Source organism: Coenobita brevimanus, chromosome 84 (assembly GCF_032717465.1).
Source record: "Coenobita brevimanus isolate Jiangsu-jjx chromosome 84, ASM3271746v2, whole genome shotgun sequence".
Taxonomy (NCBI): Eukaryota; Metazoa; Arthropoda; class Malacostraca; order Decapoda; family Coenobitidae; genus Coenobita; species Coenobita brevimanus.
Window position 1 is genome coordinate 15353438 of NC_137037.1, and position 17500 is coordinate 15370937.

Sequence of the window (17500 nt, forward strand, 5' to 3'; positions counted from 1 at the left end):
ATCTATCGCTGCTGAGATCCAACTTCGATGTAGCTCACTGACAGACCCAGGGCATGCTGCTGTTCTATCAGCTGGCGACCCGCAGATTGTTGTTCACATAACGCCATGGTGAGGGTAAGCAGTGTACGAACCTGCTTGGTCTGGCCTATTAGATTATGACAGAGAGATGTTACTTTGAGTTTGTCATTGCATTAATTATCATCTGTACACATGGTAACATTGTCGTATGCCCTGTCGTTGGTGCACCATAGCATGAAGTTGTAGAGTTTGTCTGGCACAAATGATCCACATTTATCCACACTGACTTAAAGACACGAGATGTAGGAGTCATTGTCCCTGATTTCATTCATGCTGTGACAGAGGATTGTGGGTACCATATGGAGGACTTGATTTTCATGTTTCTGGAGCAATCGGTTCCGGATCCTGTGATGTGCAGTCATGTGATAAGTCATCCACCAGTAACGATGCCTTCATTAATGCAACACCTACAGTCAAGGAAATAGCACATACCAGGTCTGAATTACAAGAACGTTCTATGAATACCATTCCATAGCCATAGTAGTTCTTCAGACGTCTTTTCAGTTTCCACAATGAATAATTCTCTGAACCCAGCTCCTTCACGGATTGATAACGTAATTTGGACAACACAGTGACTTCTAGCCTGGGTGACATTGCCATCTGATATAGGTCTAATTGTTGAGTGAGAACTTGCAAGGCCTGATCATAGTGAGTAGTCTCTGATGTCTTTTGCATATTCTGTGCTGCCATGATATTCCTTTCTGATATGTAAGTCCCATAACACTTTCAGTTATATTTTCCGTCGGCAGCAAAGAGGTCTGTATATGGCAGGATCCGATTATGGACAATGCAATCATTCCGTTTCACGGCTGCAGCAATTACTTTTGCACAGGTTGAACTGCGAGTTTCAGTTTGAATTTCTTTTCACTTTTCCTTCTGTTCACAACATGAGCCACATTTGAAAATCTCGACGGATTTGAAATGCAGCTGTTCAGATCTGTTATTCCTTCGGGGGGAGGTCGCAGCTGTTTCAGTATGATCTTTCTGTTGATTTTCTGAATGTAGATGAGCTGAGCTTGTGCAAGAAACACGGCATATCTTGTGATACGGTACTTTTATCTCCCCTACTAATATCTGCTGCTCACATACTGCTGTCCTATCTGAAGCATCATCATTCCGGAGTTTAGAAACGTTACAAATAGTCTGTAGGTCCTGGACGGTTGGTAATTGGATTATTTTATCCTTTTTTTCCCAACACCTTTGTTGTAGATTAGGCAGACTTGGGGGGCTAATGGGAGTGATGCATAACATCTTCTCTGGGGGTCCGTCTATCACACCGGATATCTGTAGCAAAAATTAGTCATAAGTAAAAATCAAATATTCATAATATTATTACTCATAATATCACATTCATAACATTATCAAATACCAGTGGGCAGCTTGCATTTATAAATAAAGGAAATAAACAGCTATATTTTCCCAGTATCGATATACAGTGTTGAGGAGGGTGGGGGGAGATATCTGCATCATTTATTTACCAGTTCATTTACAAATTCCTTTAAAATACCTTAAAAATATTTTGCCAAATGTTTAATATAAACATAGAAAATCATTACCTTAACAACATATCTAATTATACCATTGTTTGACACATAGCAACTGTTCTCCAAACTAACGCTTGCAAAATAAGGAATGCTTGCTCACCAGTCGAGTAAAATGCAGTAATGATTAAAAAAATAAGATTACCTATTTAATCACCATATTTTTGCGAGTATCTCACCTAAATAACAATGTGTATACAATATTGGGATTTTTTGCATCACTTTGGCGGTAGGTAAGGCATGTCATTACACGTTCCGCAGCAACAATTTGAACGGCCTAATTTTTTCTGCAACCATTCATTTCCCACGTCAGACACCGTACTCTAACAGAATGAAAGAAAAGCATTCGGAGGCGAATGCTAATCGCCTACCAGAATATGCTGTTGGCCAAGTCCAAGACTTAGGCCATATTGATAGCTCGAGCCGTTCCTGAGATACACTATAATGGTGCTAAAGGCGGGTGATAAAAACTAGTTGACGTTTGGCATCCGTTTTGGTGACCTTGACCTTGACCATGAGTGTCCATTTTCGAACTAGTCAAAGATTTTGGCCATATCTTGATACCCTGAAGGTTTTATGATGATAGCTCAAGCCATTCATGAGATACAATGGTTCTAATGGTGGGCGATAAAAACTAGTTGACCTTTGGCAGCCATCTGGTGACCTTGACCCCGTGTGCCCATTTTCGAACTCGGACAAGATTTCGGCCATATCTTGATACCATGAAGGTTTCATGTTGATAGCTCAAGCCGTTCATGAGATATAATAGGAACACACACACACACACACACACACACACACACACACACACACACACACACACACACAGAAAGAGAGAGAGAGAGAGAGAGAGGCAGGCAAAAACATTATCGCTTCACTTTCTGTAGGCAGGCGATAATAATATGGTTGTGACTTGCTATACCGGGAGGAGGGGTATTTCTGTTTCCATAGGCCAGTTTGAAAATCTTGCAGCATTATTAGGTCAGAAGGAAATCGACATGTTATATTACCTTCTACTATTAAATTCTTGTCAGAGCTAAGCATTCACGATGGACAAATGGTTATTTTGGGACAGTTTAAGTTTGCCAGAATATAATACGATACGCTAGTGTTAATCTCTTGTTACATCTTTAACATTAGAAAGGAGAGATGGCAATTTTAGGTCAAGATAAAGTGGACAGAAAATAGTGTGAAACTCTCGTTTCAGCTCAACAAAGAAGATGGAGAAAGTAATTATCAGTCACGATAAAGTGAACAGGGAACACTATAATTTTCTCATGTTAATCTAGCGTTACCGCAAAACATTGAATATGGAGAGATGGAAATTTTAAATCAGGGTAAAATGAACAAGGTACAGAAAATTTATCTAACGTTAATATCTTGATACCGCTACGAGTATAATTTTCCGGATGATGATGATGATAATAATATCTTGTTACCGCTACGAATATAATTTTCTAACGTTAATATCTTGTTACATCTAGGAGTATAATTTTTTAACGTTAATCTCTTGTTACAGCTCGGAGTATAATTTTCTGATGTTAATATCTGGTAATAGTTAGCAGTACAATTTTCTGGCGTTCGTATCTTGTTATAGCTAAGAATTCAGGATGGACAGATGGCAAATTCAGGCCAAGATAATGTGAATGGAACATAGTTGTTCCCACTCATGCCTGTGACTGTCGGCAGGTTTCGCAGCTCTGGTGAGGGAACTAAAGCAGCAGTTTGCCTCGAAGGGGCTGCTTCTGACTGCTTCTGTTGCTGCTGGCCGCTCCAGCATCGATAATAGCTATGATGTCCCTAGTCTTTCTAATGACCTGGACCTGGTAAGAGATTTGGGATCATAAACTATATTGCTATATTCTTGGTGCATGAGAGGCTTGGTGGCATCTCTTCTTTGACCATTATTTTGCATATTACACCTTGGTATTCTCATGTAAGCTATTTAATAGTTATAACTTCGAAATAGTTTCTATGAATAATACACGAGGGAATTTTAAGGTTTAATGTGCAGAATAAATCGCTAAGGAAGAGGTGCTGCGGTGACTTCAAAGCCAATTAAAGTACGTCGCATAGCTTCTACCCTCCCTCTGCTTCTATACCCTAACTATCCTCACAGATCCTGTTGATGGTATGTTATTACTTACCTTTCTGTTGTGAATATAGGCTATGTATCCACCCGCCTTCTGTGCTGTCTGTCCTCCCTCTTTCATGGTTATAAATATATCTCTTCTTCCTCTTAGTTGTAAATTATATGTCATTCCCCCCCCCCTCTCTCTCTATTGCAAATATATCTATACTTCCTCTTTCTGTGTTGTAAACTTATCTCTCTTTCGTCTTTCTCGGTTGTAAATATATCTGTCCTTCCTCTTCCTCTGTTGTAAATTTATCTGTCCTTCCTCTTTCTCGGTTGTAAATATATCTGTCTTCCCTCTCTCTGGGTTGTAAATGCACCTTATCTTTCTGCAACTCCGTCGTAACATTTCCTCGCCCTTTTACCGCTGTTTCGGTATTTACCTTCCCTTCTCCTTCAGATCCTGGTGATGACATACGACTACCACGGGTCGTGGGAGCACCAAGTGAATCACCATGCCCCACTCACACCGCAGTCAGGCCAGAGCAGCGAGTTGTGTGTACAAAGTTCAATCCAGCACTGGATCAGGAAAGGTGCTCCATTCAACAAGGTAATCTTTGTCGTGGGACTTTCCCATTCTCCAATTTTTCAGTGCAGTCTGCAGCTTTTTCGTAGCAGTCATTCCTCAGTTTTTATATTACAGCAGTCTTAAAGCTTCCAAAGTATTCTTAAGCACTGGCTCAGAAGATGCACCACGCCCAATAAGTTAATCCCCCCAACACAATATCAAGTACCTATCCAGCCTGTTGCTGGCCTTCCTCAGTGTTTTAAGAGCATTCTTTGACAGAGGCTCAGCAAACCCACCTCATAATGTCTACCTTAATGACCCTCGTGCAGTTGATAAGCATAAATTTTGCACGTAACTCTTCTTCTTGACACACAGTTGGTGATGGGTGTACCTTCCTATGGAAGGTCTTGGACTCTAGCGGGAAGTAATAGCAACCCAGGAGCGCCAGCCAGTAGTCCAGGACGACCCGGCCCATACACCTGTGAACCCGGCAACCTGGCCTATTATGAATGTGCCCTTAAGATGAGACAGGTGAGATGGTGTAGAGGCAGGAAATTTCAGGTGTTTTTAGTCAGCTCAAGGGAGATTGTTTTTATACTTGGTGGAGATAAATACAGCCTTCATTAATCCCTTCACTCTTCTATTTTTTTCCTCTAACTTGGTCCGAAATTACAGGCTATCCATCTTGAATATTGAGTTATATAACAACAGCTTAGCGCTATAATATGGTGCTAGTGACGAAGATGTGCTGTGGAAAGGATACAGAGCCGTAGTATTGTTTTCTGCCATTAGGGTACGTAAAGTAAGCTGCAAAGGGACCAAAACTTAGGTCAGAGTAGCGTAAAAGGACTAGAGCAGAATAGGAAAATATGTGGACAACAAAAAAATACGTGTTAGCTATACTGTACCTCTTCTAACTTCGCTAGAAGAAAAGTTCCTCCACTGTTCCACTGCGTACGTTTCACACTTGGGTATGTCCGTCAGTATCCTTCGTAACGAACCATATATGAGCCAGTAATAATAATAATAATAATAAAAGTGATAATAATAATAATAATAATAATAATAATAATAATAATAATAATAATAATAATAATAATAATAGTGATAATAATAATAATAATAATAATAATAATAATAATAGTAATAATAATAATAATAGTAATAATAACTTCACTTTTCTTAAGAATACTTGCTAGCAGATTAAAGTGTCAAGAAGAGGTGAAATAATAGGTGTAATTTTGTCCTCGAATATACATAGTGGAGAGTTACAGTTGCAGACATAATTTTCATCCACCTCATTACGATACATAAGACAGTGAACAATGATTATCGAAACCCACCAGTGTAGTGTTAGAAGCTATGCACACTTAAGAATTTTATCTACGAGTTTGAAAATAGTCTGACTACAGAGTTGGTTGATGCTAATGTTGACAGTTGCACAGCCAGAGATGAAAGGTTGCCCAGTATTCGGCTGAATTTAACTTTCTCTTATGTCACGTCCGTTACTTTTCTCCCTGACTCTCGTATCACCAGTGATCATTATCTAATGGATGAGAAACATATCAGGCCTCGCTGTGTAATGTGACAAGTAGAAGTGGCAGAATATTAGGCGAGCATTTGTCCCTTATTTTATGGGGATATCTGGTCACAATCCTTCAGATCAATGACGTATTTTGATTTATCAAGTAATTTATTAGTTTGTTTATTTGTTTTCTTCCAGACAACTTTGTTCGGTTTTGGAGAAAGCTAAATCTAGCCAAAATTAGCCACTTTCGAACATGAGGTTTTCTCAGAGTCCAGATAGCAAGAATAAAATAATATAGCATGTGTCTTGATGAAAGAGGTTAACATCAGTCAGATGCGATGTGGCTGTGGTAGATAAAGCTATGCTTTCACATTACTTAGCTTAAAACTTCCCATCTGTTCATCTTGAAGGACGATTTGTAGCGACAGATTAACGATAGGGTATGGAGCTGGTCACAGAGAAGTTTTATGGGAAGGAAAAGATTTACAACACTGTTTTATTGTGTTACCATCCAGCTACGGGAAATAAGCTGCAAAGGACGATCATCTCCGCCACGTTAAGGCGGAAAATATTGTAGGATATATCCTTACTGATGCCAGATAATTTGGGCCTTTTAGTCTCTTATATAGCTCAGTGTAAACAACATATGAAAGTTCCTCTTTGAATCCGTAAATAGTAGTGTTTTGAGTTTTCAGCATTCTAAGGATAGACTCCATGTAACATTACAGAATTACAGAGAGATGCCCTTTGCAGCCGGGCGTCAGTCGTACGGAGATGACTGTTTCATTGAAAAATACATTGTAACATGAATAATTGTTCAAATACTTAAGAAATGAAAGAAAAGCATTCCCGAGCCGAATGATAATCACGCACCAGAATGTGCTGTTGGCCAAGTCCAAGATTTTGGCCATATCTTGATACCCCGAGGGTTTCATATTGATTGCTTAAGCCGCTCGTGAGATATAATGGTGCTAATGGCGGACGACTAAAAACTAGTTGATCTTTGGCAGCTATTTTGATGACCTTGACCTTCACCCTGAGTGCTCATTTTCGAACTTGTCCAAGATTTTTGCCATACCTTGATACCCTGAAGGTTTCATGTTGATAGCTCAAGCCATTCATGAGATACAATGGGAACACCACACACACACACACACACACACACACACACACACACACACACACACACACACACAGAGGCGGGCAAAAACATTATCGCTCCGTCGTGTAAAGGCGGGGGATAATAAGAAAATGAAATAGAGGGTTATATGGAAAACAGTAAAACTAACTAAACAGACGAAATGGATTAACAAAGCGTTTTATATTTCTTACAGGAGGTTTAGATGAATATGAAGGGCGACTGGTTAAATGTACTGAAACACAAGGAAATAAATGGGGGTAATGCAGAAAACAGTAAAGTTCAACAAATAAATAAATAAATAAATAAAAGAAATTAACAAACGCTTTGTGTTTCTTGCAGGAAGGTTGGAGGAAGATGGAAGGAGAGGGCGGCCCTTACCTAGTTGGTGGAGACCAGTGGGTTGGGTACGATGACGTCTCAGCTGTTACAAGGAAGGTAAATTCAGTGACAATTGGTCGCCTACTATTTCTCTGAGTCTGTTGTACACTTATGGCATGCTCGTCACTTTCCTGCCTAACGTAACTTATTATAAATGAACTATTTATGGGCAAAACACACGCAGCCCATCTCTCGTCGCAGCAAGACCTCCCGGCGGGACCAGCTCTCCACAGCAGCCGTATCAGCCGAGCGAAGAGCCCGTCGTTTTGATCTGAGGGAGTGCCCTGGTCTGCCCACCAGGAAGTCAAGGCTCCTCCACCCTAGACTACCCGGCCGACGACCCTCCCTCTGCCACGACCATGGACCGGGGCTGTGCCATCTGTGATGACCAGGACCGGGTCTCCTCTCTGGGCTTCCATCTGCTGCTGCTGGAGAGCTGGGCGAGTCGAGGGCAGCGTCGGGGCGGCTTCCACTTGAGCTCGTCGGCGCCTCCTTCACCGGCGCCGCGCTGTCTACCCGGCTCTCGTCCCGCCCTGCCCTCGTTTGGACCATCGTGTTGCCGGCCTCACCATCCACCCCCAAGCCCCCCCCCCTGCCTCGTCGATCATCGGGCAGCCGATCTCACCACCAACCATCGCACCTTCCCCTGCCTCTGCCACCTTTCCCTCGTTCGCCAGTTTGCTGTCCCCGCTATGCTCTCATTGGAGAGCTTTTTTCCTGCTTCTTCCCTGATGGGCTCTTTGTTTGCCCGTGCCCCAACAAGTGCGGGGCGAATATTACAACAACAACAACAACATGGGCAAAAAATTATACCAAGCCATTCTCAGAGTAGAAACATTAACCATTTAGTCAACAGAGAAAAGTGAAAAATGTAAGAGAGGAAATCTTACGCTGATATTTTTCCACTACAGTAAAGTACGTATGTCCTCGTGAATTTTCTTAAGAGCTGGAGAGGGACGCCTTCACATGGTGACACTGAAACTGTTTATTGTTTGGTAAATAATTGGACATTTCCACTGACTGCCCATACAGACGCCCATCAACTCCTTCAATATCCAGTGAATGAAAAATGGTGGACTGCATGAAAAGGGCAATAACAATCGATATATATATATTTTTTTAATCGAATATCCTGTCACCTCTTCCGGTTCTCTATTCCTGGACTCTGAAAATCAGTCTGGGGAGTCCACAGCAACTGACAATGATGTTTTCGTTTGATAACAGATCAGTCATTTACCAGCAGCCCAGTGTCGTTATTGCTGGTTGCTTCGGACACACCAGATTAAGGTTCCTCTTCCAAATGGCTTTTTATTTTGCACACAACACTCTAATATCCTGTTACGTTATTGATGGGAAACTATATCGATATTGAACCGATTTAAATTAAAAGTGCAGAATGATATTGTGAAATAGACAAAACAAATTACCAAAGGAGGGGTTCTACGTAACCTCCTGTGCCACATAGAGTAACAGGAGAAACTGCAGGATTTTTTATGCAGACTATACCGTTTTGCACTCTACTGCCCTGAAATTGCCATCTTTATCCTAATCGAGTATAATCTGTTTGTTTAAAGCCAGGCGCCTTAATCCCATAAGGGGTCGCCACAAATAAATCTCCTCCGTGTCGTCCTGTCCCCTGGCATTTCGCTGCCCTCCCCCCAGTTTGCACCTCTCCACTACTTCCTTCCATCTCAACCTGGGTCTCCCCCTCCCTCCCCCCTCATCCATCTTACTCACATACGTTCTCCTTTTTAGTTTCTCACTCTCCGTCCACTCCACATGGCCAAACCATCTCAGTGTACAGGTATTTCTCCTAACACTTTCTATCACATCCGCATCAACACCACAACACTCTTCACTTCCTCACTTATCAGTTTGTCCCCCCATGTAACTTCACAAGCTCCTCTCAAAAAACACATTTCCACTGCTCTCTCTCACTCTTGACTTGTGTCCTTCCAACAAGATCCAAGCTTTGCTTCCATATGTTAGAGTTGGTATAACAATACTCTCATCCAGCGACGTTTTTTACGTCCATGCTCACTTCCATATTCCATATGACTGTATTTACAGAACCAGCAACCTTTGTTCCCTGTTATACCATTTCAAGCACTTCATCCTCTAAACTTCCATCCCTACTCATCACACTACCCAAGTACGTAAATGCACTCACATTTTCCATTTCCCCACCATCCACCCTTACTGTGTATTCAGTGACTTCATTTCTCTCAAAGACCACAACTTTACCTTTCCCTACATTCACCTTTAGCTGCCGTTTCTTTCACACTCTCCCAGACTCATTTACCAAGCCTTGCAATTCCTCTTCATCTTCACTAAACAGTACAGTAGGATCTGCAAACAAAAGAACCGGAAGTTTCCAAACGCTACAGTCTCTCATTGGGGCCTTTCCAACATCCACTGCCCTACCTTGTATCTCATTTATAACTCCATCTCTATACAGATTGAACAACCATGGTGGCGTGGCACATCCCTATTTCAAATCAACACTAACATAGAAAAATTCACTCAGCTCATCATCCACACGCACTGCAGCCTTAGCACCCTCATACATATTCATCATGGCATTCAACAACTTTCCATTTACTCTTAATTATATTATTAATGTTTTCCACATTTCTTGTCTAACCACTCTGTCATCATGCGTTCTTCAAATCCATGAAGGCCACATGTAATTTCCCATCTCTAAAAACTTTTCCATTAAAGATCTTATGATGAATAGCTGATCTACTGACCCTCCTCCCTTCCTAAAACCTCCCTCTTCTTCTCCATCTAATTCATCTGTTATTTCCCTAACTCTATCAGTAGGTATCCTACCATATACTTTCCCAGTTACCCTAAGAAGACAAATGTCCAAATGATTACCAAACACTTAATTTTCCCCCTTTTCATTCTTACAGGGGAATAATTATATCTGACTTCCAATCCTCTGGGACTCTACCTTCCTCCCAGGCCAATCTGCACATCTTCCACATCCATTCTGCTACTATCTCTTCCCCGTGCTTCAGCATTTTACCACACACTTTATCAGTTCTTCATTGCATCCACTTCTTCCATTCCAATGATCACATCCGCCCTTCTCATCTCTCTCCTCAAAGCCATTCCCCAGCCATTTATACTCGCATTACCTTCATTCTCTGTGGTTAGCAGTTACTTAAATTGTTCTCTCCTGGTCACTTTCTTTCCACTTCCCTTCCAGCAATCTACCATTTTTATCTTTCACTCCCCACCTACCTTCTTTATCACCCGGTCTAACTCTCTTTACCTCCTTCAGAACACTGACTTACATTCCTTTCACTTTACACTCAAATTGCTTTCAAATTCCTCATCCATTCTCTTCATACTCTCTCTTACTAATCTTTTCACCTCACTCTTCTTCTCTGCATATAACTGTCTCTTCTGTCTCCCAACTTCCTCTATGCCTCTGCTTCCCATCCACGCACTATATGCTTTCTTCTTTTGCACCACAGCTTGTTCCACCTATTCGTTCAACCATGCTGTTCCTTGCATCCTCTTTCGTCTTTTCTTCACTCCACACACCACTTCACATGCTGCACATATTTCTTCTGTGAATATCTTGCAAACACTTTCCACCTCCCCCACCTGCTCCAAATGATACTTCACCAATCGCACCTCCACTTCTGTCTTATATTCTGCCATTTTTTTTTTTTTTAATCCTCTTGCAACTTCTCTACCCATTTTGTACGGGCTACTTCCTCCTGCCTTTCTCTGCTATTTATCCTCTGTATACTCGCATCCAGTACGTACCTTCTCATTCTCCCATCCACGCACACATAATCAATCATTGCCTTCCGTTCTTTCAGTTCACCTCGCACCCTTCTCATCATTCTACACGTACACCTGTGGACCATTTTTTGCCTAAAGTGGGTATTGGCTATACTCAACCTCTCCCCGCAGAAATGTCCACTTGAGCACTACCATTCTCCTCCACTTCTGCAAGCACACCGCACTCATCAACTACTCCATCCATCTTCTCATTCCTTACTTTTCCATTCATATCTCCAGTGAAATGCACTCTCATTCGAAACTTTTCCATGAATGCTTCCACATTTGCCCAGAACTCTTCTTTCACTCTGCTTGCACGGTCGTCCATTGGCGCATATACACAAGCAATCGCCCACACTTGTATTCCTACTTTCAATCTTACCCACACAATCCTTGAACCAACTGATCCATACTCTCAAATAGTCTCCTAACATCTCTTGCGCACAACAATATATACACCTTCCTTTGCCGTCTTGTTCTCACCTACTTCCGCACATACAGTATACGCAGTCGATACTCCCACGCCCTCCCAGTCTCACCTCCCCATTTGCTTTCAGTCATATATAATGCTTAAATATAATGCTGGTCATCAAGAAGTGCTATGATGTGGAGCCATAGTACTGTCTTTTTCTGTCCTTGAGTTGTGTGAAATAAGCTGCAAAGGGATGAAAATCTAGACCAAGATATTGGAAAAACGATATACTCGGTACGATGTAAGCTGAGGTGAGACTTCAAGCATTTATTATAGTCATCCCCTTCAACCTGAGGACATCATTTTTAGTATACTTTTGCTGCGACTACGTTTGTAATGGTCTGATGTGTCCAGGCATCTCGGGAAAAAAAAAATGTCTTCAGTATGGCTCTTTATCTTCTATAAAGGAAAAGGTTTTGCAGTATGACAGTTGTGGGTTCTCGTCGTCCTCCTCCCCCTCCTTCTCCCCGCCCCCCCTCTCTCTCCCTCCCTTTGAGCGCGCTTTTGTGTGTGTGTGTGTGTGTGTGTGTGTGTGTGTGTGTGTGTGTGTGTGTGTGTGTGTGTGTGTGTGTGTGTGTGTGTGCTTGCGTTAAAATAAAATCGGGATCATAAAACGTGGCACCCTCTATTGGTAAGGAACTCAGGTTTTGTCAATGAGTAAGTTTTGGTGGCAATTTGGCGGTGTAGTTTGTGCATAATTGATATTACACACACACACACACACACACACACACACACACACACACACACACACACACACACACACACACAGCTTTTGCCATATAATTATCTTTCACTTCTTCAAATCGGTGACGTACTATATAGTTTTTGAGGCCCGCAGACGATTTCATTCAGGTTAGGATAGACTATTTGAGAGTCAGAGGTAAGATACAGGTTGCATTTATCCCTTCATATCCTGATTTCACTCAAAACGTTCAATTACATCGGCCTGAAGGAAGAAAGAATAAAATAGAAAGCATGCCATTGAATTAAATGGGTTAATATCTGTACTCTCCTTAACTAGTGTGTACTTTTGGCAGGCACAGAGTGTGAGGCGACAGGGGCTGGCAGGCATCATGGTGTGGGATCTTGCCTCCGACGACTTCAACAACTTGTGTGGCAATGGAGCAAACCCTCTCCTGACAGCAATTGCATCCACACTCAACTAGAACACACACACACACACACACACACACACACATACACCACTAATAGCCACAGTCACCATCATCAAACTGCCATAACGGTAAAGCAGTTGAGAGTGGTGATGCGTTATGCCAAAACAACACCGTATTTATTAGAACCATCCTCTGCGTGGTAGTTTGTATCATCTCTGGCTTATGGATCCATTTTTTTCACATTACATTTTTATCTTGCTGCATATTCCTGAGGCAATTTGGTTTATACTAAAAAATATACAACTAACAAAAAATATAATATCCAGGCGTAACAGAAATAATATAACTCTCACAAAATAGGTGCAGTGAAGTCGCCTATACAAACGAGATAGGATCACGACCATTATCGCTGTAAGAGAAGAGTTTAATCCTATTATTATTGGAGCAAGTGCGCGAAACAAACGAGCCAGAGCACTATAAGGCTTAAGGTGCGATTTAATGACATCACCATTGCCGATATCTCCATACAGCCCAGTGATACCAGACCATATCCACGCAGCAACGTGAAGCAACAACAAAAATAACAGACGATCCTAGAAGCTGATTAATTATCAGGCTTTTTCGACGACAAGTGGGAGTAAAAGCCACTAGAAGACATCCAGGGCAAGTATTGATATCCACGATATTTTGATGAAGCTGACAAAAGATGATCAAAGAAGGAAGAAGGAAAGACTAAAGGAGAGCTGAAGGTACAGAGAACGGTTGCGCAAGGATGAGAATGAGGACTTCAAGTTTTAATGACCCATTGCTACTGCAAATAATCTGGAATTTCGTTGCCTGACAATGGTGGAGGGCCGACGGAGGAGCTGTGCGAACTGCTATTGGAGGCGGAGGCATCTGCAAACAGCTTGAGAAGGGCGTGTAAGGGATAGTTGAGCCTTTCAGAAAGCCTCGTAATGTGCCCTTAAGTACTGCAGTCGACCCTAGGTCCAAGTCACCGAGGTAGGTAGATCGAAAGATATGAAGTGAGTGGGATTTTGGAGGTAATCACATGTCTTTATAAGTCAGGGAAAGGACTACGAGCGAATGTGGCAATGCAAGGTTAACCTCATCAGTCCGATGATGTATTTTATATTTTATTCTTGATAACATATTATTTTATTCAGCTTGGAACATGCTTCTAAAAGTGAAGGAATTGATGAGTGGCATATCTAACATGTCCCAGTTTTGAGAGTCTCCTCTGAACGGAATAAAATCGTCTGAGCATAGCGAGAAAAAATGGCATACTTATACTAGGGTCGAAAAGGTCACAAATCTTGAGGACCCCAAACCGCCTGGCAGTTGTGCACCCCGTCATGGAGAGTTGAGCAGTCAGCTGAATCCATTTCAGTCTGATAATCATAATTTAGAACCAAGTGTTAAGGAAATCAGAGGAAATTAAAGGATAGAATGCGGGCTATAACAGGCCGGGTTGGCGTTAAGAAAACAACGGGGTTGCTAAAGGTAACAGTTATAAGTGATCTGAAAGTGAAATTGTTAATGAGATTATGTTAAGAAATTATAACCTGGTGGATGTTTATGAGGCATAAGCAGAGTGAGTAGAAGGGAATGTAGTAAAGACTAATAATGGACTTCGTCAGTAGAGGTGTCCCGGACTGATACCAAGACTTGTTGGAGTACTGATTTAATCTTGCAACTGTTTTCTTCAAGTTGTCTTGTCTGATCGACAGTTGTTCTGGTGAGCAGCAACTGACTAAACTGATATTGTTCAAGCTCTGCACCCTTGCTATTCGTCAAATACCTTGGGAGGATCCCAGTGACAAAGGTCAGATTCGAACAATGACAAGGGTCGATTCTGTTTTGATAGGTCAAGACAATTCACGTAGGACTGACTAATTTGTCAAACCTCATGTTATGTTTTATAGTACAGATTATTGATTAATAGGATACATTTTAACCCAACTTCTAGAGAAGCTGTAATGGAAGGCATATGATTCCATACACCTCGGTTGGAGTCTGATTTGAACTCTGATTTATCGATGTTCTAACTGAACTCTCGATTTATTGTTAAGATAAGCATTGTATCTTAGGAGATAGTTGTTTGCATGAGATTCCCCTTTCTTTTATGCTTATATATTGAATTCATGAAAGGTTATGTATTACACCAGGATTTATTTGTGAATGAGCAGCTAAACTGAAATCTGAACTGCAGATCAGTTACCTTCTTTTATGCTTATATATTGAATTTGTGAAAGGTCATGTATCACACTAGGATTTATATGTGAATAAGCAGCTAAACTCAAAAGTGAATTGCAAATCATTTACATCAGAGTTGCTGAGGTATCTGACACACACTCAAGGCTCGAGCCGACCAGGATGTTTTGTTGCGAGGCAATTCACGGCATTTTATCTTCACTGTTGCAGTTGCTCAGCATCTGAATTAACTCCGGATTTGTTTTCGCCTCTGATCCGCAAAAGTTGCAAGATATGTGTTACAGGTGATCTGCCGACTGCTTGGACAACACTAGTGCTATTTAATATTTGGATTGTCTGGCAACTGTTGCAAGAAAATATGTAAGCCATGTTGTGCGTCCAGACTAATGGAAAGTAAACATAACCGGAGGAAAAAAAAAAGATTCCTGGTAATCTATCGTGCAGCTACATTGACTCGTATATTAATTAATGTTAAAAACTTTAGCATGACTCTTTCGAAAATATACAGTGCATATATATTTTGGTAAAGAAGCAGACGATATCTTATTAATGTACTCATCTTATTTTGGCAGTATAATCACACCACATAACCTCTTTAGCAGTATAGCTGAAGCACGTAGCTTTATAATACTACATCCTAAAAGTACAAAAGCATATTGGGGATGGTGTTTATTTCAGTGTAGCGGGATGACCTGATCATTTTAATTTAAAACGTGTCATTTAATACATGACAAGTCTGCAATAGGACACGTGTATTCCAAGTGCCAGTACACGTATATCCCGTCATTTCCATCCTACATTTTGTTTTCATGAATTATCTCACTATTAACCAATCTCATTCAAGTTCTCTCGCAAGTTCTGATAATTATTTGTGTCACCAGCAACTTTGTATTGTGTTCCCCATTTCCAGTGAGAGATACAGATAATTGTGCTTTGGAAGTTTTGAGCAACAGTTGCACAACATTTTGGGCTGTAGTTCAACTGCTGAGCGACTTTCTTACATCATTTTAAATACACTGTTGCCCAACTGTTGTGCAACAAAGCATCATAGCCTGGATGTGGGTATAAAACCATGCTTGAAAACCGTCTTGCACTGTTTCGCAGCAATTGTGAAACATTTCTAGAATTGTCTCACAGTTATTTTGATTCAGTGTTGAGCAACAAAGTATCCTAGTATGGGAGAGCCTTCATAAAACCCTAATGAGAAGAAACACAATTATATTTTGTGCCAGGTAGTGCAGGTATGTATATTACATAGTCTTTTGGCACACCGCATTACTTTTGTGTATCTTGTGTTATCATGAGTAACTTGTATTAGCTGTCTTTATCCACACTACCCTACATAGCATTAGTACTTCATACTTATCCTTAGTTTCCCACAAGGCTCAGTGACGGTACTATTATATCTGACATGAATGCCAACCCCAATTCTGGTTTATTGTAGAGGTTAATTGGTTTATTAGCTTTTTATGATCCAGATTTACCTTTATTTTGTCACAAGAGTCGTAGACAATACAGTGTCCCTGAGGATTTTTGTCAGTCATAAGAATCACTTTATAACCTATATAAGCATCTAACCCGTATCTTGGAAGTTTTGTGTTTCTTGTATTAAACAACAATAAATTCACTAAAAGATAACCGTTCTTTACTCTTGGTCCCTGAACCTCAGTTTTGGAAGAAAAGAACGTACTACACACACGGCAGTAAATTTCATACTAGGGGCAGCACGATCGAACATCTTCGATCGCAGTGTGGGCGAGTCATGTGAAGCAGTTGAGTGGTTGGAACTCGATTCCACTACATGGCTGGTGTCACAGACAGTTGCCTACACTTCCTTTCGCCCATAACTATTTACAAACCAAAATTCATTACCATCCATTTGTAACACTACTGAAAAAACATTTTCCCATCATGTTATGAAGGAAATTCATAGAATTTTTGTGTATAATGGTCTATACAATAGCAACTTTAAAACATTTACAGCCAGGTTGCAATGATGACGCAACAGTTTATTCCAATCTCTGCACTTTTTGCTTGTTATAACTGATTGAGAGTTAGTTAGTCCCCCTCACCCCACCCCAGTTAGTCAGTCCCCCTCACCCCACCCCAGTTAAACTTTTTCATTTTATTAATTTTTGAAAGATTCCCCTCATTTCGGCATGTCAGACAACAAGCCAGAAAATCAGCAAGCCAACAATCAAGCAGGTCAGAAAGACAGTCCGTTATGCAGCCTGCCAGACTAATAGCTAGCCAGCCAGACAGAGGGGCAGACAGACAGATAGCCTGGAAGGAAAATAGAGAGCCAGGAGGTCAACCAGCCAGTCTGCCATGCAGCCAGGTAACCAGCTAGCTAGGCAGCCAGACCGTGAGCCACCCAACCAACCAGGCAGACAACCAGCCAGTCATGCAGGTCGACCTGCAGGCAGTCTGGCAGGCAGGCCGGCATCCAGACTCCCAGCCAGGCATACAAGCAGCCAAGCAGGGCAGGCAAGTAGACAAGCAGACAGGCAGTCAGCCAAGCAAGGCAGGCAGGCAAGTAGCCAACCAGACAGCTATCCAAGCAGCCAACCAGGCAGTTAACCAGAAA

The 17500-nt window shown here is 41.4% G+C and overlaps 1 protein-coding gene across 1 annotated transcript in view; it reads left to right on the forward strand.

Annotated features, from left to right (window-relative positions):
* LOC145410069 (chitinase-3-like protein 1) overlaps nucleotides 1–12750 on the forward strand; it is a 31418-nt gene extending 18668 nt beyond the window's left edge. The window contains exons 6-10 of the mRNA XM_080280281.1: nucleotides 3309–3445; nucleotides 4154–4303; nucleotides 4637–4792; nucleotides 7270–7365; nucleotides 12622–12750. Of these exons, the coding sequence (XP_080136407.1) occupies nucleotides 3309–3445; nucleotides 4154–4303; nucleotides 4637–4792; nucleotides 7270–7365; nucleotides 12622–12750 (668 nt within the window). The remainder of the gene's footprint in view (nucleotides 1–3308; nucleotides 3446–4153; nucleotides 4304–4636; nucleotides 4793–7269; nucleotides 7366–12621) is intronic.
* Nucleotides 12751–17500: the final 4750 nt, after the last annotated feature.